Genomic DNA, 26,781 nt, shown 5'->3' with positions numbered 1-26,781 from the left:
AGTCCCTTTATGGACTAAAACAATCACCTAGACAATGGTACTTGAAGTTTGATCAATTCATGACAACAAATGGCTTTACCAGGAGTGAGTATGATTGGTGTGTATATCTTCAGAGGTCTGGTGATGTGTTTGTCTATCTCCTACTGTATGTAGATGACATGTTACTTGTGAGTCCAAGCAAGACAGAAGTGAGCAAGCTAAAGTCAAAACTGAATGCAGTATTCCAGATGAAAGATCTTGGTCCAGCAAAGAAAATTCTTGGAATGGAAATAAACAGGGATAGAAACAAAGGAAGATTGAGTCTCTATCAGAAGCACTATCTTACAAAGGTAGTTGAGAAGTTTGACATGATCTCAGCAAAGTCAGTGTCTACTCCTTTGGCACAACACTTTAAGCTGTCCACTGAACAAAGGCCAAAGTGTGAGGAAGATCAGAGACACATGAGGAAAATACCATATGCCAGTGCTGTTGGTAGCTTAATGTACTCAATGGTATGCTCTAGACCTGATTTGGCCCATGCAGTTTCAGTGGTCAGTAGGTTCATGTCAGAACCAGGGAAAGAACACTGGTCTGCTGTTAAGTGGATCCTCAGATACATAAAGGGTTCACTGGACACGGGCATTGTGTTTGAAAGAAGCACTGATCAGAGGGTCAGAGTTGAAGGCTTTGTAGACTCTGACTACGCAGGCAGTATTGACACCAGAAAATCCCTTACAGGATATATTTTCACAGTCTGCGGAGGAGCTGTGAGTTGGAAGTCAAATCTTCAGTCAGTGGTGGCACTTTCAACCACTGAATCTGAATATATGGCGATCACTGAAGCCATCAAGGAAGCTATTTGGATGAAGGGGCTGGTAGCTGAACTTGGTTTTCCTCAGGACTGTGTTGAGGTAAACTGTGACAGTCAAAGTGCAATACACTTGTCTAAACACCAGGTGTTCCATGAACGGTCTAAACATATAGACGTGAAGATGCATTTTGTGAGGGACATCATCAACAAAGGAGACGTGAAGATTGTAAAGGTGTCAACAGAAGACAATCCTGCTGACATGCTGACAAAGGCAGTTCCAAGTAGTAAGTTCAACCACTGCTTGGAATTGGTGAAGATTGGAAAAGCTTGAAGAACTCGGAGCTGCTGAGTAACTTGAGGGAATGTAGATCAAGGTGGAGAATTGTTGTAGTTGATCTAAATTCTTTTACTTGTTATCATTGTACCTAGACGAGTTGATGTAACTAGTGTATCTAGCAGGAATAGTGTCCAGGATCATATTTCTGTTAGACTTGTATAAAACAGTTATTTCTTGCGTCTCAAGCAATGTGTGTAAATCGAGTCCTATGAATCTATAAATAGGACTTGATGAGGTAAGAGAGTTAATCAATGAAAAACAAGTGAGAGAACATCCTAGAGAGAGAAGGGAAACACTTTGAGTGATTTTGTACAAGAAAATCGACTTGTGATTTTCCGGGAAGGTTTGGGGTGTGAGTCTTGAGTGTGTAATCTTTTCCGGTGATAGTGAAAGGTAGCTCCGACCAGTCTGGACGTAGGCAATTCACCGAACCAGGATAAAATCTTGCGCGTTGTGATTTTGATTTGGTGTTCGAGTTTACTTGCTTTCCAAGGTAGATCTGCAATACCTGTGATTGGAAAGTGATTTCGCTGCAACAGAAAGATGACAATAAATTTGGTACACTTGAGTTTACTTCAACTGTAATACATCTAACCTAAATCACTCCTCATTTGCATCAATGCCCATGAACTTTCTTAATCCAACTAAACACGTTAGACTTTATATATATATATATAAAAAATGTATAAAAAAAAAAAAAAAAATTCAAACGACAGATCGTTAACATGAATATACGCATAGCGTGTTCTATCATATGACTTTTTTTCCTCTGTTTTCCTGCTCTGATATTGGGCATAGTATCGTCATTATAACGAAAAGTTCCCATGTGAAATCAAGCGCTTCTCATCTTCTCGTCCACATTCCACGTCGATTATTTCACTTCTTTCCTTCGACTCGATACCCAAGCCTTCAAACTGCAAGGAAGTAGAATCCTTGGGTTCATCATCATCATCGGATTCTTGATCTAAACCTTGCATTTCGGACTGAATGAGAGCGTCCATTCTAGCGCGATCGCGGTCTCTCGGGTAAGTTCTGTAGAGGAACGAGTAGATGAAGCAACACACGGCCATAGGGACGCCAATGGCTGTGTAGAGCGCTTTGGAGAGAGCCGCGGCGTTGTCTCGGTCCGCCTCGGACGACCCTTTCGGGGCCGGTCTGTAGCCGAAGACGTGCTGAGCCAAAACGCCGACCACCGGCGGAGCGAACGAGGCCAAAACCGTCTCGAAAGAGCGATCCAGGGCGTACACGCTCGTTCGAGACCTCTCAGGGACTATCTCTGCAAATATTGGGCTATGAAAAAAAAAAGGACTTCAAAAACACAAACATAACTCTCTGGTTTTCGAACACAACCCATTTAATGATTTTCAATTTTCTAAGAAGCTCCTCCTAAGAGAGACAATCATCAAGTAATGTCCAACTTAATTTCTCATTTTTTTCCAGAATAATCGTTTGGCTGCTATTATAGTAGAATAATAAAAATAATCTCATTATACATGGTCAAATCTAAAACATTAAAAAAGTGATTAATTATTAGGAAATGTTGGTTTATTATGTAACTATTATATAAAAAGAAAGAAAAAACTATATGAAATAGCCAAGCAGTTATCCTCAGAATTAGAGTTAATTATTCAAATATCAACTAACGTCTATTTCTCATATACTACTACGACGGTTTATGCCTCTTCTCTTAATTTGAGCTATTTTCTTAATAATTATACCCAAAATAGCGATTTGTCTTCATCATTGGAAGTTTCAAGAATTTCTTTGTAATCATGTTTCCATGTATGAATAAAAAAATATAAAAAAATTAGGTAACTAGCCGGTTAAGACGCTTGGGATTTCTATATAGCCAACGTTTTATAAATCTTAGGTAAATAGTCATAAAGATGATGTGGCATTACTGTTTTGCCTTTTCATTGAACTAAAAAAGGTGGGGTATCTGCGTCAATTTACACGTGCAAATAGATGAACGTGATTATTTACCTAAGATTTACGAAATGTGAAACTGTAAATTTAGCTATATATCTGATGCACTCTAAAAAAAATAATACTAAGTTGGATTTGAGACATACTTGTTGGTGGCAGCACCGTTCCAAGAGATGAACAAGCCCATGACCAAAAGCACGAAGCCGAAAGCGAAAGCCGACGGCGGGTCCACCGGCAAGAAGAGGAGCAGAACGGCGGCGATCGGAATCCCCGACCCCGAGCTTATCTGCGACATCATAATCCTGCCGGAATCCGGCAACCGAACGGAGAGAAAATCCCCCATCCAGCCGCCGAAAAGCCCCCCCGCGGAGCACCCCACCGTGAACATCATCCAAATCGCGGCGGTCCGGCCGTGCGAGAACCCCAGGAGCTCGAGCCACATGGGAGCGAACGAGAGCGCCGACCACGGGAACGACCCCGACACCCCCTGCGCCACTATGATCCTGAACGACGGGACCCGCGCCACCTCCCGGGCCTCCCTCGCCATGGCTCGGACCTCCGCGCCGAACGAGGCTCGGGGGACTTTGCCATCGGGGCGGGGGGCCCGCGGGTCGCGGCCCAGGAGGCGAACCGCGAGGCCCACGAGGGCGCTCAGGACGGCGATGACGTGGAAGGCCACGCGCCAGCCTGGCACGCCGAGGTAGGTGTGGCGGGCCATGAGGACGGAGGTGACGCTGCCGAAGATGGACCCGAGGCTGCTCGTCAGGCCCAGCCACCCGAAGGCTACGCCGCGGTTGTGGTCCGAGGTCGAGTCCGCCACCAGGGACTGGATCGCCGGGATCACGATCGCCAGTCCGATCCCGTTCAGCCCTCGTGAAACCGCCACCTGGATAACTAGTTCGTCCCAATTTAGGAACCTGAGTCGTTCATGAACGAGTGTTGCTTATATTCCAACATTGTGGGCAATGTAATGTAAGTAATTCATTTACGTTTAAAAAAAAAAAAAAAAAAAAAGGAAGGTAGGGATTTTATGATGATGTAATTATGAAGAAGTCTCGCATAGACTCGAAATGTATCATAGCCAAACTAGAAATGTATCAAAAAATGAGTCGGGTAGATCTAGTCCATGAAGAAGAAGAAGACCTGAAAGAAGGTCTGGGAGATAGCGACGAGGAAGGTGGCGAGAGCCCAGAGGAAAGCGCCGAGAGCGATGACGTGTGTGCGGTCGTGGCGGGTGGCGAGATAGGCGGCGAGAGGGTAGCAGAGGGACTGGACGGCGGAGCGGAAGAGAGTGAGGGAGCCGAGAGCGGTGGGGTCGGCGCCGAGAGCCTCTCCGACTTCCTTGTAGACGCCGGGAAGGAGAGACTCGTCGGCTCTCTCCATTATTCCCGCCAGATTCACCAGCACCAGCGTCATAGTCTCGCTCTTCATTCTCGCCTCCGATCACGCTCCAGATCTTCGATTTTGACTCGACTCCGATCCTTTGAACTTTCGTTGACTTTTACTTTTTATCCCTGGCAACGTCGACTCTTTGTCCGTAATTCCGTATTATAACTATATAAGTAGTACAAAAACTACGATGTCAATTAAAAAAAGTATTTCCAAAATATCTCATTTTTCTGTAGACCAATGTGATTCTTTTTCTTTTTTAAGCACGGACCAATGTAATCTATTAGCTATGATATGTTTTTCAAGATATAAACTTATTTAATAGAAAGTATTTGCCAATTTCCACGATATATTTATCCTTTTTTTTTTGTAAACCAATATATTTATCCATTTTATTAGCTAGTGTGAGTCGAGGTGTGACTTTATCGGGTGGAAATGAGTATACAAAATTTATAAAAATAAATTAAAAAAATTAAAATATTACATACTAGCTATCAATGGCCAATTTTTACTTTGGTTATTTTGCTTTGTCATTTATGAATGATCTTCAAATGGATTTAACATTTTTGAAAAGAATATATTTACATGATGCTATTTTTCTTTAGGAACATTGATTTGGTAGAAGGAGACCGTTGATAACACTGTAACTCAACCTTCAAGCAATGCGCGTGAGCGTTCGACTCAGGCAGTTTCACACAGCTTCGAAACCGATTCCATGGAGAAAAGAACCGACTCAAAGACCCAACAAGAACGCCAAGGACTCGGACTCCGAAATCGTCCGGTGGAACACGGCCATCACTTCGCACATGCGCTCCGGCGACTGCGACGCCGCTCTCCGCATCTTCTCCGAAATGCCCCGCCGCAGCATCGTCTCCCACAACACCATGATCTCCGGCTACCTCTCCAACGACAAGTACGGACATGCACGGGAAGTGTTCGACAAAATGCCGCACAGAGACCTCGTCTCCTGGAACGTGATGATCAGCGGGTGCGTGAGGAACCGAGACCTCGGCGCCGCGCGAGCGCTGTTCGACGCCATGCCCGAGCGCGACGTCGTCTCGTGGAACGCGTTGCTATCGGGTTACGCCCAGTTGGGACACGTGGACGAGGCGAGGAGGGTCTTCGAGGCCATGCCGGCGAAGAACGACATCTCGTGGAACGGGCTTCTCTCGGCCTACGTGCAGAACGGGCGGGTCGAGGAGGCCCGCGGGCTGTTCGAGTCGCGGGCGGGCTGGCCCGTGGTGTCGTGGAACTGCCTGATGAGCGGGCTCGTTAGGAAGAAGATGACGAGGGAGGCGAAGAGGCTCTTCGACCGGATGCCCGAGAGAGACGCGGTGTCGTGGAACGTCATGATCACGGGCTACGCTCAGAACGGGGATTTGGACGAGGCCCGACGGGCCTTCGCGGCCGCCCCGAGCCCGGACGTGTTCGCTTGGACCGCGATGGTCTCGGGGCTCGTCCAGAACGGTGATCTGGACGAGGCGAGGCGGGTCTTCGACGCCATGCCCGCGAAGAACCCGGTGTCGTGGAACGCGATGATCGCGGGTTATGTTCGTTCGCGGAAGATGGAAGAGGCGAGGGAGCTTTTCGAGGCGATGCCGTGCAGGTAAAGCTAACCTTTAACCATTTTGAACGGCATTAAACCGTTCGAAACGAACGGTTAACCAATTAACCGTTAATTTCGATATTATTTTATTTTTAAAAAAATTAGAAAAATAGCCAATTTAAACATTTGATATTGCTAAATAACCAAAGTTTGGTAAATATTAGGTAAATAGCCATAAATGATGATGTGGCTTAATATGGCAGTGGTTATTTACTTAATATTTACGTGTGTGAATATATAAAATTGATTATTTACCTAATATTTATTTAGCAATTCCCAACGTTTAGTTGGCTACTTTGCTAAATTACCCTTTATTTTTTAGTGGTTAAAATTAACCGCTTGGTTAATTTTGACCAAAACAAATGGCTAAAACTAACTGTTCAGATAAAATGAAAATTAATCGACCGGATAATTTTAACAGAAAATTAGGAAAATAGCCACTTTAAATGTTTGACATTGCTAAATAGTCAACGTTTGGTAAATCTTAAGTAAATAGTCATTTTAGACGTAAATCTTAGGTAAATAGCCAACGTTTAGTATTTGAAAGTGACTATTTACATAAGATTTACGTTTGAAAGCGGCTATTTACCTATGATTTATTGAACGTTGGCTATTTAACAATGTCAAACGTTTAAATTGGCTATTTTCCTAATGGATCATCATTTTAACCGGTCGAAATGGCCACATTTACGTGCAGGAACACGAGCTCGTGGAACACGATGCTGACGGGGCACGCGCAGAGCGGCGACGTGGCGCGGGCGCGGGGTATCTTCGACGAGATGGCGGGGCGGAGGGACTCGATATCGTGGGCGGCGATGATCGCCGGGTACGCGCAGAACGGGTTGGCGGAGGAGGCGCTGAGGGTGTTCGTGGAGATGCAGAGGGAAGGGGAGAGAGTGACGAGGTCGTCGTACACGTGCGCTCTCAGCACCTGCGCCGAGATCGGGGCCCTCGAGCTCGGGAACCAGCTCCACGGCCGGCTCGTCAAGGCCGGCTTCGAGACCGGCTGCTATTTGGTCAACGCGCTGCTCGTCATGTACTCCAAGTGCGGGAGCATCGAGGAAGCCTATCGCGTCTTCCGCGAGATTCGAAACAAGGACGTGGTCTCGTGGAACACCATGATCGCCGGCTTCGCCAGGCACGGCTTCGGAACCGAGGCTCTCAGGGAGTTTCATTCCATGAAGGCCGCCGGGATCGTTCCCGACGAGGTCACCATGGTAACCTTTTTTTTCTTTTCTGTTTTTTTTTTTAATAAAACCAAAACCACTTATCAATTGATGTGTTCATAAAATTTTACATTTCAGTAATTGGGAAACCATGATAACAAAATTAAGTGATAAATGTCCTAAATAAAAAGTAACAATAATAAATCAATTTTGGAAAAATTGTACAAAATAATCGTTTGAAACTTATTGATTAGAAAAATAGCCAAAATTTCAACTTTTTAAATCTCTGATCAACGATAGACCAAGATCCATTTTGCATCAGCCAAAATTAAATTTTGTTATGATTATTATAAGTAATTTATCACTTTCAAACAAATTACTCTTGGAGTAAAAAAAAAAAATTTGAAATCAGATTATTGCACATTTTGGCTATTTCACTAAATTAAGATAAATCTTGACTATTTTGCTGATTCATAACCTTAAATTGACTATTTAGTTACATCAATCTTGAGTTCATTAGAAAAATAGCCAGTTTAAACGTTTGATATTGCTAAATAACCAACGTTTGGTAAATCTTAGGTAAATAGTCATTTTCATATATTTACAGGCGTAAATCTTAGATAAATAGCCACTTCCATATATTAGACCACGTCATTATTTACAGCTATTTACCTAAGATTTACCAAACGTTGGTTATTTAGCAATGTCAAACGTTTAAGTTGGTTATTTTCCTAATTTTTTTATTTAGTCTTAATAGTAAGATAACCATGTCGAATATCCAATAAGCTATGAATGTTTTGGGGTTTTCTTGGGGCACAAGTATAACTCCCTTTAATAAGATATTGGTGGTTCCAGGTGGGTGTGTTGTCGGCTTGCAGTCATACCGGGTTGGTCGACACCGGGACGAGATACTTCCACTCGATGAGGCGCGAGTACGGGATCGCTCCGAACCCGAAGCACTACACGTGCATGATCGACCTCCTGGGCCGAGCCGGGCGGCTCGACGAGGCCCAAGAGCTGATGAGGAACATGCCTTTCGAGCCCGACGCGGCGGCCTGGGGAGCGCTGCTCGGAGCCAGCCGGATCCACGGAAACACCGAGCTCGGCGAGAAGGCCGCGAAGGTGATCTTCGAGCTCGAGCCCGAGAACGCCGGGATGTACGTCCTCCTCTCGAACCTCTACGCGGCCTCGGGGCGCTGGAGCGACGTTCGGGGCATGAGGACGAGGATGAGGGACTCGGGGGTTAAGAAAGTCCCCGGGTACAGCTGGGTCGAGGCCCAGAACAAAGTCCACACGTTCTCGGTCGGAGACACGGCTCACCCGGAGAAGGAAAGGATCTACGCGTTCTTGGAGGAGCTCGAGCCGAAGATGAAGCGCGAGGGCTACGTCTCGGCCACGAAGCTCGTCCTTCACGACGTCGAAGAGGAAGAGAAAGAGAACATGCTTCGCTATCATAGCGAGAGGCTCGCCGTGGCCTTCGCGATCCTCTCGACGCCGCCGGGGAGGCCGATCCGCGTTATGAAGAATCTCCGGGTCTGCGAGGACTGTCACAACGCGATCACGATCATCTCGAAAATCGTCGGAAGGTTGATCGTTCTGAGGGACTCGTACAGGTTTCATCACTTTCGCGAGGGTTCGTGTTCTTGCGGAGGTTATTGGTGAAAAAACCCCGAAAGTTTGCATTGCTTGCTTCTTTTTAGATTAGTAGTTTTCTTGGGGGACAAGGAAAGTCCAATGATAGTTATAGAAAACAGGCCCGTTTGATTTTTTTATTTACTTGTGTATTCTAACTTCAAATTTTATTTAGAAAACGTCACTAAAGGGAAGGAGTTTGGATCTGTATAGGTTTCTGCCATTTAAGATATATAGCGCAATTTCTGGTGCCAATAATAAATTGTAATTTGGGGAAGACCCATTCTCTGTTTGACCATTTTTATTTTATTTTTACAGAAAATAAGCAATGTATTTAAAAATCCCAACTAGTCTCATAGGTGTCTGTTTGAACACGCAATACACTAAAGGGGAACAACCTTTATTTTTTTAAATTTACTGGAACACAATTTTGATCTAAACAACGCGAAAGAAGGAGATCAAAAGGAATATATTCCCTATACAATCAGTTTTAAGTTATCAACATTGCTTTAACGTATTAATCACGTCTTCAAGTGTTGCGACTTGTACTTTATGTACATGTTAGAATATATCTACGCTACTATGTAATGTTTTATGTACATAAACATATTAGTTTATGATTCGCTGGTTTGGATTTGGTAAATTAATAGCCATTTCATTATATTATAAGACATTTTAAAAGTTGGTTAATAGATCTTATCTATAACTTTCAGAACTAAGATTAGGCTGTTTTGGCTAAAATTCACTTATCGTTTTCAGATTACTTCTTTTTTATGGTAACTAAAAACGGAAAAGCCATTGGAAACCAAAAAACCGAACAATACAAAAGTGTGGAAAAAAAAAAATTCGGTTTTCGCACCTTTCCCATTTTCTATTGACTTTTTCCTTTTTCAACAAAACCGAAAGGGCATGGAAAAGTAAAATCACTTGGAACATCTTCAACTCTAACACCAAATTTGGTGTTGAAATCACACTATTTTTGTGTTTTTAGCATCAAATTTTTTTCCAACCAATTACAACACCAAATTTTACGCATAAAAACACTTTTTATTATTATATTATAAAATTAAATAACTTTAATATTAATAGATATTTAAATATTTAAATTACACTGTAATAGAAGATTTAAAAAGAAAAAAAGAAAGAAAGGCTATACCGTGTACCACACCAAATTTGGTGAGAATGAGATACTATTATATACACGGAAAAATATAGTGACAGATATAATGTGCGGTTGGAGAAAGAAACACGCTAAATTTGGTGATATCCGGTGCTATTATTAGAGTTGGGCTTATGCAAACACATTTGGCTACTGTTCCACGTTCTCTTTTTCAAAAAAAAAAAAAAAAAAAGGAAATCCGCTCTCTTTGTATTTTGCTCAATGTTAGAAAAAAGCTGAAGATGCAAAAGCTCAGATTATAAAATAAGCAAACACAGCCATTTTAATTTTACTAGACAAATGGTTTGATCATAACACTGAAAATTCTCAATAATAAAAAAAAAAGGTTTGTTGTCCATTTACTATATAACAAATAGCAAACCAAACTGAATCAGTTCTCGGTGTTCAGTTCAAACTTCGAAGACGTGACAGTTTTTTCTGCTTCTTCTTTTTCTTTTTTTTTCCTTTCCCTTACAAGCCAAAACTTCTTTTCTTTCTAATGTGCATTGCTCTATATACGAACACAAAACATTGTAGTAATGAAATATAATTGAAATAATAAACTTTATGGCAGAAATAATCCCTCTTTTTTTAGCTATTGTAGTGGCACAACTGAAAGCAATATTTGGTTGCAGAAATACGGTTAGCTTAGTCTCTATATCTGGGAAAAAAAAAATTCAAATAAAAACCTTGGGCATGGGTTGTTCTCGCCAAAGCCCCGCTCCATCGAGAGCATAAATGAAGCGAAAATGGCAGAGGAAAAAACTGTTTCTCGGACTTGTTACTACGATCATGGCTTGGAATCAGCATTGCCTTCAACGGCCTCATCCTGAAGAAAACAACACGTCACATCAGTACTGTCCCCTTTCCCATTAATCTATTAAGAGTTGAACCACAATGATAAATTCATGCGAGAAGTTTAAAGCCCATGTTTTCCAATTAAGGAAGATCTTCATCGAAATAATAAATCATGGAGGAAGAAAAAAATCCAATAAACTTTACTGACTCGGAGTCCACAGAGATATCCCCTATAATAATTTAATACCATCAATCTATAATATTACATTCTATTAAAAGAGCCTGTCGAAGTACAGAAAAAAAAAATTAAATGTTTGTGGAGTGAATATAGGAATATGATTACACCATTGTTTTAACATATAATGACAAGCAGTTAACCTTAAAAAAAAAAGGTTTCAAGATAAATGTATGAGAAATTTGTTACCTCGGAATCTGTACTCGGTTGAACGCCTATACACTTGGAACCACTAATGCTAGCACTCTTCAAGAGGGTTCGACCAGGAGAACTTTGCTTGTCGATTCCATTTTCTGAATCGGCATTCTTGTTCTCCACCGGCTGCTCTGCCTCATTCGACCCTGGACTCTCTAAGCTTGCAGCCATAGAGGCTGCGGTTCTTCTTTCCGCATCAATTTGTTCCTCTTGTGAGTTTACCTTGGGTGCACAAACTCGCTCCCTGAATAAAACCAAAGGGAACAAAAAAAAGGATACAAAAGTTCAAATCTGTATCATCGTAGGAGTGTCGCAGTTCAGGCTATATTCACTAAAAATTGTCCCGATGAAACATTTGTGGCTTCAGGCACGATTTTACATCACAAAGAATTAGATTTATAACGAATTTATGTGTGTGTGTGTGTGTGTGTGTGTGTGTGTGTGTGTGTGTGTATATAATACCTCGGAAGCGAAGCATGCTGTCTTTGAAGTGGACTACTTTTTTCACCTTTGCCGCCTTTGCCATAATGTTCCTCAAGATGCGCAAACTGTCTCTTGAATCGATCAACGCCACTGAGAGAGAGAGAGAGAGATTAACCAGTTAGTATTATCACTGAGAAATAAAACTGTAAAACATGGCCTTATTTGTTTTGCTAGTATGAAGCTAAGCTACAAGAAACTTGGGAATAACTAAACTAGAATAAGAGAGTATTAGCTTAAAAACGATAAAGGAACCATCTGATTAGGGTGTTTGTATTTTGTAAACAGAGTTCGTGTTTCTTTAAAAAAAAATTGTCAACTGGCAAAATGCTCTCCAAACAAACAATTTCAAAGGTTGTACATGATTGTTTACCTTGGATACATAAAGCTAGTTTGTTCTCCACCTCGAAGATACTCTTGCAGCATTTGGGGATGGTACTCTAAAATCTGTTTTTAAACAAACAGTTTCACATTGTAACATAAAAAATAAAATTAAAAATTAAGAAAAAAAACTTAAAAACTGCAAGGTTGTACCTCTCGGTAGATCAATTCTCTGACATCATCTTTAGCCAACTTCCTCCGTTCAAATTCAAATTCAAGTTTTGAAATGGGCTGAGAAGACGGTTCACGGTCGGAATTCGCCAAACCATTGAAGTACGGGTCAACTAGAGCCTATAAGCAAAAAAGGAAAAGAAAACAAAAATTGAGATACAAACGGTGTCGTGACAATCATTAGGGAGAATTTTTTACTTTTCGCCACATTGTAAATGTCGGATTCCCCGTACCTCTTCAGCGGATGGACGATCTTTGGGGTCAAATGCGAGCAAGCGCTCAAGCAAGCGAAGGGCTAAAGGATCCACATTTTGGAACTTGTGTGAGAAAGGAACAGGTGGTTTCTTCCTCATGTTGCTGAGGTACCGCCGTGCTTTTTCATTCCGAATCTGCCCAGATCAAAAGTAAATAAATCAAGAAAAAAAAAAACCGTGATTGCAAAGAAAGAGAACATAGAGGTCCATTTACATTTGAAAAACATATATGCTCAATCAAGTCCGAACGAAAGAAGAGGAAACAGCTAATAACCCACCCGCGTAATGGACTCAGTAGAAGGAGTGCCAAGCAAATCAGTCATGAGATCTAACTGGTGTACCACATTTTTCCCGGGAAACAGAGGCTTTCCTGTGATCATTTCAGCAAATATACATCCAATGCTCCAAACGTCTATTGCAGGAGTGTACTGAAGATTTACCAACAAAAAAAAAATTACAACCAAATAACTTTAGCCATGAACTATTTAGCCTGACCTAGAGTTCATTAGAATTAAAAATTAGAAAATAAAAATAAAAATCTCGACAGTACACGTGTCAAGAAGTTAAAGAAACTACTACTAATTCCTGAATGACTTAACCCTTCATAAAAATTTAAAAAAAAAAAAAAATTAAATCATAAGACAAGACCAAAAGAATATATTTGGTGCTTCATGATTACAGATTATTCCAGAAGCCCATTGCAGCTAAATGCACAGATATAAAGACCTACTCACCTTTGAGAAAAATGACCCGCATAGCTCAGGAGCACGGTACCATCGAGTTGCAACATAATCCTTCAAGAAAATAAATTATTAAGGGTATTGTGGCTTAAAGGCCTTTTTGAAACGTAAATAAGATGATAGTCCATAAAATCCTTTTTAACTTTCACCATAAAAAAAAGGGAGGTAAGAGAAAATTTTAGGAATTTCAGGCCAGTTGAAAGTTGTAACTCACAGTCCAAAAAATAGCCGAAGGGGCATCATTGAAAGCGACCCGAGCGAGCCCAAAATCACATATCTTGAGCTTACAGTCAGCGTTTGCAAGAATGTTTTTCGGCTTCAAGTCTCGATGAAACACATTGGCTGCACAAAAATATTATACATAATTAGATCCATACATCTTCATCGAAGAAAAAAAAAAAAGAAGCTACGAAACTGAAACGAGAACGAACCCGCGTGAATATATTTTAGGCCGCGGAGAAGCTGGTACAAGAAGAACTGGTGATGCTCGGGGGTAAGATCGTCATTCGCCTTGATGACCTGGTGTAAATCAGATTCCATGAGCTCGAAAACGACGTAAATGTCCCTGAACTCGCGGCGAGAAGGTGGGAGCATTATGTGCTTAATCTCGACCACGTCGGGGTGTCGGAGCAGCCTCAAGAGCTTGATTTCCCGAAGAATCCGCGTGGCGTCCGAAACGTGCTCGAACACGTCGTTGATTTTCTTGATCGCGACTTTCTCACCGGTGTGTGTGTCGATCGCGGACCCCACCACGCCGTAACTCCCTTTTCCCACCACTTCTTGGATTTCGTACCGATTTCCTTCTCCATATTCGGTGAAGAACTCGGTTTCGATCCCGCTCTGTCCCATGGAAAAAGAAGAAGCGTATAAGATAATATACAATCACAACAAACAAGCCCTCTTTTTTTTTTCTTTTGGTTAATTATTGCGCTGGAAAAAGAAAAAACACGCATTTCTCAATCATGGAAATCAAATTCTTTAGCCTAATCAATGTTCTAATAAAAATCAAATCAAACAACATCAGAGCGATCAAATCAGGGTTCACTACAAAGACTACTTTTCTTTTAGTCCAATCAATCCATTTTCTTCTTAAATGCTTAACAACATTTCGCGAAATAACAAACCGTCCTTTTCGTTCAGATCAAAATCAAATACAAAAACGAAAGGTAAAATGAATAGAAGGTTTAAACCTTTTTAACTCGAGATAGAGAAGAAAAGAACAAAAAAACCGGATCAAAGAAGAGAAGAGAGATCTCAAGAACAACCTTCTTGTGGGAATGCATAGTCGGGGCAGTCTTGGGACGAGTCCGAATAGGGACTCTGATAAGCTTCAAGCCGAATTCGTCGACGCCTAGATCTTCAACCACGAGGTCGGAGCGGGCTTGTTTCGCGGGCTTGGAGTCAATCACGCCATTGTCGTAGCTCGAAGAAGCGGAAACAGCGAAGGAATCAGAGGATACGGCAGAAGAAGATGAAGTAGAGAGGCGTTGAAACAAGCGACGAACACCGTCCACCAAAGTAGTTCCAGTACCACCACCCATATACGAACAATCGTTTTGTTAGGCTTTCGATTCGTTCTTCGTTCTTCTCAATCCACCACTCGATCACAGCATTTCTCGGCTCTCTCTCTCTCTACTTCTTCGCTGGCTTTGACACACGTACATACACGAACTTTTATTAATTTTAATTTATAATTAAATAATAAACTATTGTGTCTGTTTTGTTGGAAAACTAATAGGCTCGTATCTCTTATCGTTGTAACCACGGTATTCCTCCGCCATACGTGAGGGCTTTTATGATATCCCGTGGTTCCGACCACGTTTCCTCAAAAAAAAAAAAAAAAAAATAGGCTCGTATCGCTGTTTGTCTGATCTGATGAGAGAGAGAGAGAGAGAGAGAGAGATTTATTTGGGTTCCAAATTTCAATAATTGATGTGAAACCAAGGAGTGAGTTTTATTTAGGGGGAAAAAAATATCATTATAACGATAGTAATAATAGTGATTACAATGTAATAAACAAATGGTTTAGGATATTCTAGGTTGGTTACGTGGCCCTATCGTGTTAGGTCATTTTCGGCTCAGTCACGCTCCAAAAGGTTATTTATATACATAATTCACAGTTCACACACACATACTAATAAATAAATAAAAAACGAAATCCTAAATCACGGCTAGATCGTCGATTTGTATGATAAAGGAGTGTAAAACAAACTAAAAGATATTGGTGACATAATAAAGTTCCACCCAATAAATGTTATCAGAGACATATAAGCAGAAAGTCTATTTTTGTTCCAATTTCACTTGTCCGCGTTTAATTGGGACAAACTTAATTAGCCAATTGTCAAAGTTTGTATAATTAGACTACATAGTTTTTTTTTTCGTTCTTCAAATATATTTGTGGAAGTGAAAAGGTGATATCACCTTGAAAAATAGATCAAACATTTAGAATCGGTTGCGATTCGATTTAAGACCGTACTCTATGATTACACGATGGTCAAACAATAATGAAATCTTTCGATCGCCGTTTTTGTCTCATCGGAAATAGATTTTCAATTACTCGTTGTCCGAGAAAAGAGAGAGAAGTGAGCTAGAAGAGTATGGAGGGCTTTTTCCGGCGCACTCTCTTATGCTCAACATAAATCTTATTGTTATGTGAGGTGTGGGGCGTTTCTCTATTCCTTGAGAGAGATAGAGTTATGTTAAGTTGAAATAAACTTACCTTACTCTTGTGTGAATGAGGTATTTATAATGAGATCTTGAGGGTCGATCGGGGTAGTTTTATCATTTGTCAGGACCTCAATTGATCCATTTTTATGAACGTCCAACTTCTGACCACGCCCGACGTCTGTCTACGCCCTGCGTCTAACCATGTCCGGCCTCTGACCACGCCTCCATCTGACCATGTTTGGTCTTTGACCACGCCCGACGTTTGACCATGTCTGACCTCTTACCATTTCAGCCTCTAACCATGACCGTCATCTGACCATGCTCGGCATCTGACCACACGCGATGTCTTGACCATGTTTGACCGCTGACCACGTCCGACCTCTGACAACGTCCGACATCTGCCCATGTCCGACCTATGTTCATTGTCGGCCTCTTACTATATTTGGCCTTTGACCACGCCCAACATCTCCTCTGACCATGTTCGGCCTTTGATCACGCCCGGCGTCTCACCACGTCCTGTCTCTGACAACACCCTGATTTCCCAAATTCCCATTCTTGCCCATCGAGTCCCTTTTTCTTTATTTTGGGTTTGAAAGTTATATTTTTTATACATGGGAAACAACTTCATAACATACCGTAAACCTCGTAACCTCATTATTAAAAAGCTTAGGATTTTTAATTATTCTAATTATTGATATATAATGCTAACAATGTCAATCATGTTCACCTTAAACTTAATGAGTTAAACTCAAACTCTAAACTTTATATGCCCTGAAGTTATGCGTCTTCATGGTTAAACTTTAGACTTTAAGTTGAATTTCAAACATAATAAAGTGAATGTTTGACATTGTTAGCATTATACACACACACACACATATATATATATATATATACAAACACTTTTTACAAACAAATAACCCGATGAAAAGAGACCTCACCACTAAATGAAACTTTGTGCTATGAAGCTTCATGTGTGTCCAATTAAAGCACTACAACTTTGAAAAGCCTTCATTTAGCATGCACTAAATTTCCTCGACCAACAAATATGTAATTTCGGAGTATATTTTTCTCACTATAAAAAATCATTAGAATGATCGAAGACTACCGCAAGACCAATCGAGTTATAGTCAATCTTTGTGTGCATTGTGATCGGGCATGCCTTTCTCGGCATCTTAGATAAGTACAATCTAGACTTGGCTCGTGTGCGGTCCCAACACCCAGTCACATGCACTAATCTCCACTCGTGTCGTGGGTTATAATTAACCCTACCTCGTGACCTCATACTGACCTCACTATATCGGGCTCAGGGCTGGCCCGAGACTTAAGTCACTTAGGCAATGGCCTAAAGCCCCATTTTTGGTGAAAAAAAAACCCTCAAATTTTAAGGAATTTTTTACCTAAGGCCACATAATAGCTTGGGCCGGTCCTGCTCAGGTTTTGACCCACGTGCCAGCAACAGACTCACAGACCCTGTCCATCTTGATTCTACATTGGCATACAAAATGTTGTGCATGTCCTAGCCTTATCCCGGCACCCTCCTAGCAACTTGGTTCTCTCTCTCTCTCTCTCTCTCTCTCTCTCTCTCTCTCTCTCTCTCTCTCTCTCTCTCTCTCTCTCTCTCTCTCTCTCTCTCTCTCTCTCTCTCTCTCTCTCATACTTCCAAAGACATGTATGTTCAATGTGTAGGTTAATAAAACATGAAATAATATTTTCATCATTCATCACAAAATCACAAATCTCGTGTATAATCAATTGTGATTATTCATTGATGGTGGGCTGTATTCCCAATAACTGAGATTGGATTTCTTATATTTGGAATCAATTGATTTGAATATCATTTAATAATTGTGTTTGGCTTAGCTTATTAAGTTTGCTTTTAGTTTTTTTTCTAAAAGCTCAACCGTTTTAAAGTGTTTGGCATACAAAATGTTTTTCAGCGAAAATTGAAAACTGTTTTTGTAAAAATATAAAAGAAAATTGAAAAGCTAGATTTTCTTAATTTTTGAAAAAACAGTTTTTTTAACAAGCGTAATCTAAACGCACTTTTTTAAAAAATAAAGCTATACAAACATAGTCAATACCATCGATGAATAACGAGAGTCCGTTCTACTTAAAAGTTTAGGTAATCATGCAATAAAATACGTCTATACAAATCATAAGTAATGTGGAACAGCTAAGATAATGTCTTAATTTAGGGGTGCTCCTATGCAGTATATTAAAAAAATTGTATTAGGGAAGCAGAATAAATCAAGGGCTTATACATTTGGTCTACATAGTTGCGTGTTATTTTTAGAAAAAATAACAAAATAAATTATGAAAATAGTATCCTTACTTATAGTATATTTTATGCTGACAGCTCTTTGAAAGTGATGTTTTCGCTAAGCTAGTAATTGATATTTGTGAGTTGAGATCGCCGCGAAGGACAAAATGCATATTGCGTCATTCATAGCAAATTTTTTCTTGGCAAAAAATAGATTTAGTAGAGAACATAAAACGGTGGATACTTTGAAGTTTGAACAATTCATATATCACCCAAATCAAACTTCTACAATTACAACCTGTATTTGTCAGAGCGGAATGAAGTATTAGTTATGGCACATGGGATTGTTTGTTGGTCAAGTAACGAAGAATCCAGCTATAGCCTTTTCCTTTCGCTAATTTTTCAGTTACCGTTTTAGAAGACTAGTTTTAACTTTTAAGAGGCTATTGAATAAAATTAGTATAAAAATAACAGAATTTTGTTATTTTCATTCAAAATTTAAACTAATTAAAAAAAAACGAGAAGAGCAAGAGTTCAGGAAAAATTAAACAAAATAAACACATTTTAATTATATATTGATCATTTTAATTAGAGATAAAGTATATACTGATTAAAATATTGATAAATTTAGGACGTATTAATGATTGAAAAAGTGTATGGAAACTTGAGTTGCTTGTATTTACCAATTCAAAAATACATATGGACTTTGGTAAAAATAAAAAATAAAAAAATAATATGTTTCTATAGTATAGGGATTTGACCCAAGTAATAGTGGTTTCAATTTTTTATTTTTTTATTTTTTATCAAAATATAGTTTTTGACACTTTTATTTTTCATTTACATTTTTTTTTCTTTCTTTCCATTTGTTTTTTTTTTTTCATTTTCTCTTTCTATTCTCCACGTTCTCTTTCTCAATCTTCTTTATCTCTCTGTTCTTTCTTTTTCTCTTTTTTTTTTCTTTTAAATTCTTTTCTCTACAAGATGTTCATATGAAAATGATTTTTATTTTTATATATGTAGTGGAAATTATTTTTGTTCACCTCGTATCAATCCTACAATTTTATATGTTATTATATACATGTATTACAATTTTCAAAAATTTGTAGATATAGTTGACGGATCGAATATAGACTTACGACGGATTCACGGTATTAGCTCCATGACACTAAGAAGAGAAAAAAAAAAGCACATGACGAAAAAACACATGATTGACATTAAAGTTGTAAGTATTTTCTTTTTTTTTTTTGAGGAAAAAACCCATCAGTTTTATTAAGCCAAATCGGCTGCAAGGAGATCAGTGATACAATAGGGGGGCTCTTCAAGCCAAGTCCCAGGAAAACAATTATTGAGATTACACTGAGCAAAATAATGGGCAATTTTATTCCCATTTCGCTTGACAAAGGAGAAAAGTCCGTAGCCCGGAGAGGTCATGGACCAGATATCTTCTATGATGAACCCATCCTCGTTGGCAACTGGTTCAGTCGATCGGAGCAGAGTGATTGCGGCCTTGGAATCAGATTCAATCTCACATGGCCAGAAGTTCCAGCTTTTGGCGAACTGAACTCCAGCCCGGATTGCAGCCAACTCCGCTCCCAGAACAGAGGTAGCCTTGGCGGATGTCCTGCTGAAGGCTGCTACAAACTTCCCGGTCCCGTCGCGAATACAACCCCCCATTCCCATACTCGCTCCTGACCTCGGAAAAGCCGCATCGACGTTGAGTTTCCACCGGGTCGCAGAAGGTGGCTTCCAGAGAGACGGCGCCGGAGGTCTTGCCGGTTGTTCTGGCACCTGGGTGAACAGCTCGTGGTCCTCCAGCAGATTCAGCGCTCGGTGGAAGATTCCTCGCTTCTCGTACGCTGCACCGTGGAGGAGCTTGTTCCGCTGATTCCAACATTCCCATAGCAAGATGGAAATTAACGCAATGTCACGGGTTGGTAGGGACATGGCGAGCTCAGTGAGGATGTCTCGCAGATGGCGATGTGGGTGGAGATCTCTAATCCAGGCATAGGGGGATTCCTCCCAAGCAGCTTCGACGAGAGGGCAAAAGATAAGCACATGCGCTGAAGATTCCAACGGGCCTCCACAGATCTGGCAGTTAGGAGAAACTGGGATATGTCTCCCCGCAAGGTTAGCTCGAGTAGGAATGAAATCCTTGCAGGCGCGCCACATGAAAATCTTTATTTTTGGGGGGAGTTTGAGCGCCCAGATACGATTCCAAATGGGAGAAACACTTGGAGTTGATGAGCTGGCCTCAGGTCTCTCGCCGTTAGTTTCCATGGCCAGGTGGTAACCACTCTTCACCGAGTACATTCCCTTCTTGTCATAATGCCACATGATAGAGTCGTTTTTCCTTCCGTGGGGCCGCGCCAAGGAGAGAATTCGGTCTGCCTCAAAAGGAAGGAAGGAGTCACGAATAAGCTGGATGTCCCATTCTCCTGCCGCGGTGATCAAGCTGCTGACTTTGGCGGAGGGCTCGAGCGTTCGAGGCGATTGGACTCTGAAGCTTGTCGGGGAGGGAATCCATTTGTCGTCGTAAATCGAGATATCCTCACCGGTGCCGACTCTCCACCTCCATCCTTTGTTGATTAGTTCAATGCCCCACAGAAGGCTCCTCCAGACATAGGAACAACCAGCCTTACTAGTACCTTTGAGGATAGAGCCATCAGGGAAGTACTTACCCGCCATAACCTTCGTAGCAAAGGATTGTGGGGCCCTAGCGAGTCTCCAAACCTGTTTAGCTAACAAAGCTTGGTTGAACTCCTTCAGGCTCCGAAACCCCACGCCCCCTTCGCGTTTTGCCCTGCACAGCTTTCCCCATCTCTGCCAATGAAACCTGCGTTTGTTGCCCTCGTTGCCCCACCAGAAATTGGCACACGCTGACTCAATCTCGTCACAAATCCCAGTTGGGATCTTGAAAGTGCTCATGGTATATGTGGGTATGGCTTGGATAACCGATTTAATGAGCGTCTCGCGGCCCCCCATCGAGAAAAACTTCTGATTCCAGCCTCTCATCCTCTTCAGCGCCCTCGTCCTGAGATATCCGAATTGGATATTTTTAGACCTAAGCGAGAAGGTGGGGAGGCCGAGATATAGGTCCAAGCCCCCTGTCGACTTCACGCCCAGGGTCTCTACTAGTGTCTGCAGGATCTGTTGATCTGTGTTGGGGGAGAACGACACCGCCGACTTGTCAAAGTTGACGACCTGACCCGAGGCATTTGAATAGCGCCGGATGCAATCGACGATGGTCCGACATTCATTCACCTCAGCCCTAAAGAATAGGAGACTATCATCGGCGAAGAATAAGTGCGAGACCGAGGGGCTTCTCCTGGCTATTTGGATACCGTGGATAGCTCTTTGGCGTACCTGAGCATGGATTAAAGAGGAAAGAGCCTGGGCGCACATAATGAACAGGAATGGCGATAGGGGGTCACCTTGTCTCAGGCCGCGGGAGGCAGCAAAATGGTCGGAGATGTGGCCGTTAACAAGGACCGAGAACCGAACTGACGAGACACAGTCCATGACTCGAGCTATACAGACACGCCCAAAACCCATGACCTCCATGATTCGTCGAAGAAAGGGCCATTCAATTCTATCATATGCCTTGCTCATATCCAGCTTGAGTGCCCCGTACCCGATTCTACCCCTTGATCGCGATCGAAGCCAATGGTTACATTCGAAGCCGAGCATGATATTGTGTCCTATATGCCGACCAGCGATGAAAGCGCTCTGGTTCTCGTCGATGATCGTTGTCATGGCTGATCTGATCCGGTTCGCAAGAGCTTTTGCTATAATCTTGTAGGTGATGTTGCATAACGAGATGGGGCGGAAGTCTTTGATTTGAGATGCCTCCTCGACCTTTGGAATGAGCGTGAGTAACGTATCGTTCCACCTGGCTACACTTTCTCCTTTGTTGAGTATGTTAGAACAGCTCTCAACGATTCTATCCCCAAGGACGTCCCAATATTTTTGAAAAAATATCGCGGAGAGCCCATCCGGCCCCAGAGCCTTGGTGGGGTGCATTCCAAATAGAGCAGCCTCGATTTCCTCCCTAGTAAAGTCTTCTTCAAGCCGTTGCCGGTCTCTAGATGAGAGGCGGGGGATGTCATCTGAGATACCCTCCTCGGGCGGCTCGGAGCTGGTGAAGAGCTTCCTGTAATGAGCACGGAAGGTCTCACTGATGTCGTTATTCTTCGTATACCGTCTTCCAGTTTCGTCAGTGATGGAGGGTATATGGTTCGTTCGTCGACGCTGTTTAGCTTGCGCATGGAAGAATTTGGTGTTGCGGTCCCCATGGGCTAGCCAGTTGCAGCGAGCCCGTTGCTTCCAGTGAAGCTCCTCCGCCGAACGAAGCTTCTCGAGCTTGGCACTAAGGACCCTGATTCTCCTGAGGTTATCTCGGTGTGACTCATCGCGTCTCGCCGTCTCAATTTCTCTTTGTAGCTCCTTGATTTGTCTCGGCAGGTTGCCGTATTTGTCCCGACCCCAAGTATCCAAAGCCCTGCTAACAGCGCCGAGATCCTCCTGTATAGCATTCGTCGAGTTATTTCGGTGCTGTTGCCAGTTCTCAGTAATGGTATCCCGGCACTCCTCATCGTGAACCCACTTTTCCTCGAAAAAGAACCGTCTTTTGGGTCGGACAGCCTCCGTTGAACTTGTCCCGTCGAGTTTCAGGAGAATAGGACGGTGATCAGAGAGTGAGTACTCCAGATTATAAGCCCGAAACTCCGGGAAGGTTTGGAGCCAAGGCTCGTTAGCACAGAACCTATCCAGGCGTTCCTGGATAAACCCAGGTGGATCCCAGCCATTGGCCCACGTGAACCGTTGCGCGTAGAACCCCAAATCCTCCAGCTTGGCGTCCTCGAGGGCTTCTTGAAAGTCGTTCATTAATGCCCAGCTCCTTCTTGCTCCCCCATCCTTCTCACCGTCATACAGGATCTCGTTCCAGTCTCCACCCACCAACCACGGCTCTGACTGGTCTACTGAAAAGCTAGCCAGCTTTCTGAGTAACTCCCACGAAAATCTTCGGTTTTCCGGTCCTGGGTTTCCATAGAAGCCTGTGAAACACCATTGACGGCTGTGATCGTTGACTACGGTATCAATATGGCCTTTCGAGAAAGACTTCACGGTCACCGAGACACGGGGACCACATGAGAATAAGCCCACCACTACGCCCTTCGCTATTAACAACAAAAAACCCATTCATTCCCAGGATTGCTTTCCACTTGGTACACTGGTGGGACTGTAACCTTGTTTCAGCAATGAAGAAAACATCAGGGGATACTTGTCGGACAATCTTCTGGAGATTTCGGAACGCGTCGGGGTTGCCCAGTCCCCGAGCGTTCCAGCATAGGGTATTCATGGCGACCGGCGGGTCTGGCCTTCATCGCCAGCTCCCGCCGATCCCAGAGGCGCTCCTTCCTCTGCATTGTAACCTTCTTCTTCCAACTTCCCCTCAGATTCTTGGACATCATAAGTCTGATAGGCCTCCTCCTCCTCTAAGATGCCCGGGCAGGGGGGGAGGCTTTGGTGGTGAGTGACAGTCGAAACTCCAGGCTGCCCCTCCGAGGTTCGTCCGGTCCTCTTCCCAGCACCTCGAGCGGCTCGTTTCAAAGTCGTGAACCTTTTCCCTGCTTGGGTATCTGAGGTTTGACAGGCTTTGAGCTCTCCAGTCTTGGAGACCACTTTCCTCTTCTTCTTCGTTGAGCCGCTTGCAGTTTCTCCCGTGGATTCGCTGCTCTGGAGATTTCCCCCAGGATTGCTTCCATCGTTGAAGACGGGATCGCGCCCAGAGCTTCCAAAGGACGGGAATACTGTGACCTTCCCAGCCCTATCGGTGTTAGGGTTGGCTGTGGGGCCTGCTGGGCTTGAGGATTGACTTGGCCCAGAAAAGGCATCAGGCTTAGGAATACTGTGAATATTTTCTTATTCGTTGGTACCATTTCACCGACAAGCATCACAAGGATGGCTTCTCGAAAAATGACGGCCACCACCGCAACGCCAATGCTTAATTATTTTTGTAATAAACAATCATTAATTATTTTATTTTGTGAAATTTCTCTATCAAAAAAAAAAAATTTGACACCTTCCCGTCTCGAATATATAGCCAAAAATAAAATCTGCCTCAGAATGCACAATTAGCAGGCATGACAGCCATTTCTCGTGGGTCCCATTCTGTCATTGATAAACACGCGCCAGACGTAGAGCAAGGCTTTGATTGGATACAAGTTCTAACACGCGCTTGTTTGATTGGGTGGATAGCGGTGAGCCATGTTATTGATTCAAAAGTGCACTAGAATGTGCAAATAATTAATTCGAAAAGTAATGAGCTCAAAAAGACGAAGCCATATTAAGATTTTGCTTTTTGGCATTAAAAATTGCAGGACAGAAAAAGCCGCCCATGGATCTAGTCAACTGAGCATTTTTTTTATTATTATTATTTTTTTTTAACCTAAAAATTGTATTCGTTGAAAAAATGATTAAAAAAATAAATTGATAAACTGAACACACCAATTTCAAAATTTAAAACTTATATATATAATCTTTCTAGTTCCGACAAAAAATATACTTCATACTAATTATTTTATGTTTTTTTTTTCTCAATCTCCTGCAATCAATTTCATCAATTTGTTACATAGACAAAAATATACTTCATATTATTTTTTATTTTTTTTATGTTTTTAAAATCCATTTCCGAAATCAATTTCATCAATTTTTTTACATTATGTGTCGCTTGTTCGAGTCTAAGAATTTAATAATCACATTCAAAATCACATGCTCAAGTTTATCAGGATTACCGTAATCATATAAACTGGTATACCGAATTTTGTTAAATATTTGAAATGGATGTGCACAATGAATCAATTTTTACTTTTTTTATTATATCCATTAGAAAAATAGTCAATTTAAACGTTTGACATTCCTAAATAATCAACGTTTGGTAAATTTTAGGTAAATAACCACTTTCAAACGTAAATCTTATGTAAATAGTCACTTTCATATAACAGACGTTGGTTATTTACATAAGATTTACGTCTTAAAGTGACTATTTACTTAAGATTTACAAAACGTTGGTTATTTAGCAATGTCAAACGTTTAAGTTGGTTATTTTCCTAATTTTATGTTTCTTATTATTATTATGAAGGGGCTACTCAAAAGAATGTTTTGATAAAAAACCAAAAACTTAGATTACAATAATAGCGCAAAAGAAATTAAAAAACTTTTACGTGAAAAAAAAATGTGAATCACATACAATCATAAATACAACAAAACAACATGTAAGTTACCCGTCTAAGCAAAAAATCAGTCATTATAAGATTACTATATGAATCACGAGCGGAAACGCTAGTTTTCGCTTGTTGTAGATTTTTTATGATTCTTGTCCGACTGAAATCCACGCACAAAGAAAATCATACATTGGATCTGATATTCAGATCTGAAGAGATATTCAAACGGTACAAAAACCAGATCTAATAAGTCTGAATTATTGAAACATAAACAAAAAATGAAAAATAAAATAAATATATCTTTTCCTAAATCGAAAGTCCTCTATTGATTGAGACCGAATCAATTTTTACCTAAATGTTAATTTTTTTTTGGTAACTTATAATGATTTTAAATGGATGTCAAATGCATCAAATTAATCGCAAATCATCACAAATCACTTTAATTTTTTGTAAGTAAGAAGTAATTACTTTTCTTTCCATTCACTTTCGATAGTTCTATGATGAAATAAAAGATAGTATTTCCTATTTTAATAATATTAATAATTTTTATGGTTTTTTATGAATATATATATATATTAATTAGTTAATTAGTCAACTAAAACCTTTGGAATTGCTCTACAGCCAACATTTCCGACGACTTGATATTGCCTAACGAAAGTTCCGTTGCCGTTAACAACGATATCGAAAGACACACTTCTGACCGCGTGTCGGAAGTGGAAAAAAAGTGTTGTAAGTTCCGACTTCCAATAACTTCCATTAGAGCATTTGTTTTTATTTGTCATCTAGTTTTATTATTGAAATCGGAAGTTAGTGGAAGAAAACTTTTCATTAACTTTAACGGAATTATCATTTCTATTAAACACATTATTATGGTACTGTGCTTATTATAAATACCAGTTTCGTTAAGGATCGGAAGACACATTAACGATAACAGTAATTTTCGTTAGCTTCTGTTATCAAGGATGGACTCTTATCTTTAAGAAAAAAGATTTACTTTTTTCTATGGAAAAAAAAAAGATTTACTTATTTACGGTGATGTGAACTGTGGACGAGGCTCTCACAATTGTTATTTTTTATATCATTGGATATAAAATAACAAAAAATTAGAAAAATAACCAACTTAAACGTTTGATATTGCTAAATAGTCAATGTTTGGTAAATATTAGTTAAATAGCCATAAATGATGACGTTGCTTAATATGACAATAATTATTTACTTAATATTTACGATTGTAAATATATCAAATTGGTTATTTACCTAATATTTACCAAACTTTGGCTATTTAGCAATTCTCAACGTTTGAGTTGGCTATTTTATTAAATTACCCATAAAATAATGACAAATTTTTAGGGTTGACCAATCAATACGCGCG

The 26,781-nt window shown here is 41.1% G+C and overlaps 3 protein-coding genes across 3 annotated transcripts; 1 reads left to right on the top strand and 2 right to left on the bottom strand.

Annotated features, from left to right (window-relative positions):
* Nucleotides 1–1,671: 1,671 nt before the first annotated feature.
* On the bottom strand, nucleotides 1,672–4,572 carry LOC149384413 (uncharacterized). The gene is made up of 3 exons (XM_089628105.1): nucleotides 4,197–4,572; nucleotides 3,200–3,939; nucleotides 1,672–2,417 (listed from the first exon to the last, which is right to left on the bottom strand). Exons 1-3 carry the CDS (start codon nucleotides 4,482–4,484, stop codon nucleotides 1,934–1,936), a joined length of 1,512 nt encoding a protein of 503 aa, XP_089484231.1. The 5' UTR covers nucleotides 4,485–4,572; the 3' UTR covers nucleotides 1,672–1,933.
* Nucleotides 4,573–5,002: 430 nt separating this feature from the next.
* Nucleotides 5,003–9,196, top strand: LOC149384412 (Tetratricopeptide repeat (TPR)-like superfamily protein). Its single transcript, XM_089629441.1, has 3 exons — nucleotides 5,003–6,048; nucleotides 6,746–7,265; nucleotides 8,070–9,196. Exons 1-3 carry the CDS (start codon nucleotides 5,105–5,107, stop codon nucleotides 8,874–8,876), a joined length of 2,271 nt encoding a protein of 756 aa, XP_089485567.1. The 5' UTR covers nucleotides 5,003–5,104; the 3' UTR covers nucleotides 8,877–9,196.
* Nucleotides 9,197–10,262: 1,066 nt separating this feature from the next.
* LOC149384411 (mitogen-activated protein kinase 9-like) lies at nucleotides 10,263–14,996 on the bottom strand. The gene is made up of 11 exons (XM_089628085.1): nucleotides 14,525–14,996; nucleotides 13,691–14,099; nucleotides 13,474–13,601; nucleotides 13,254–13,313; nucleotides 12,798–12,947; nucleotides 12,499–12,654; nucleotides 12,248–12,385; nucleotides 12,087–12,160; nucleotides 11,696–11,806; nucleotides 11,228–11,477; nucleotides 10,263–10,834 (listed from the first exon to the last, which is right to left on the bottom strand). The coding sequence occupies exons 1-11, from the start codon at nucleotides 14,798–14,800 to the stop codon at nucleotides 10,796–10,798; spliced, it is 1,791 nt and encodes a 596-aa protein (XP_089484211.1). The 5' UTR covers nucleotides 14,801–14,996; the 3' UTR covers nucleotides 10,263–10,795.
* Between the last annotated feature and the right edge of the window lie 11,785 nt (nucleotides 14,997–26,781).

This window comes from Urtica dioica, chromosome 10, assembly GCF_054948205.1.
Source record: "Urtica dioica subsp. dioica isolate 48M chromosome 10, U.dioica_male_clone48M_v1_H2, whole genome shotgun sequence".
Taxonomy (NCBI): domain Eukaryota; kingdom Viridiplantae; phylum Streptophyta; class Magnoliopsida; order Rosales; family Urticaceae; genus Urtica; species Urtica dioica.
The sequence above is the reverse complement of the archived record's forward strand: the minus strand, read 5'-3'. Positions and strand labels throughout refer to the sequence as shown.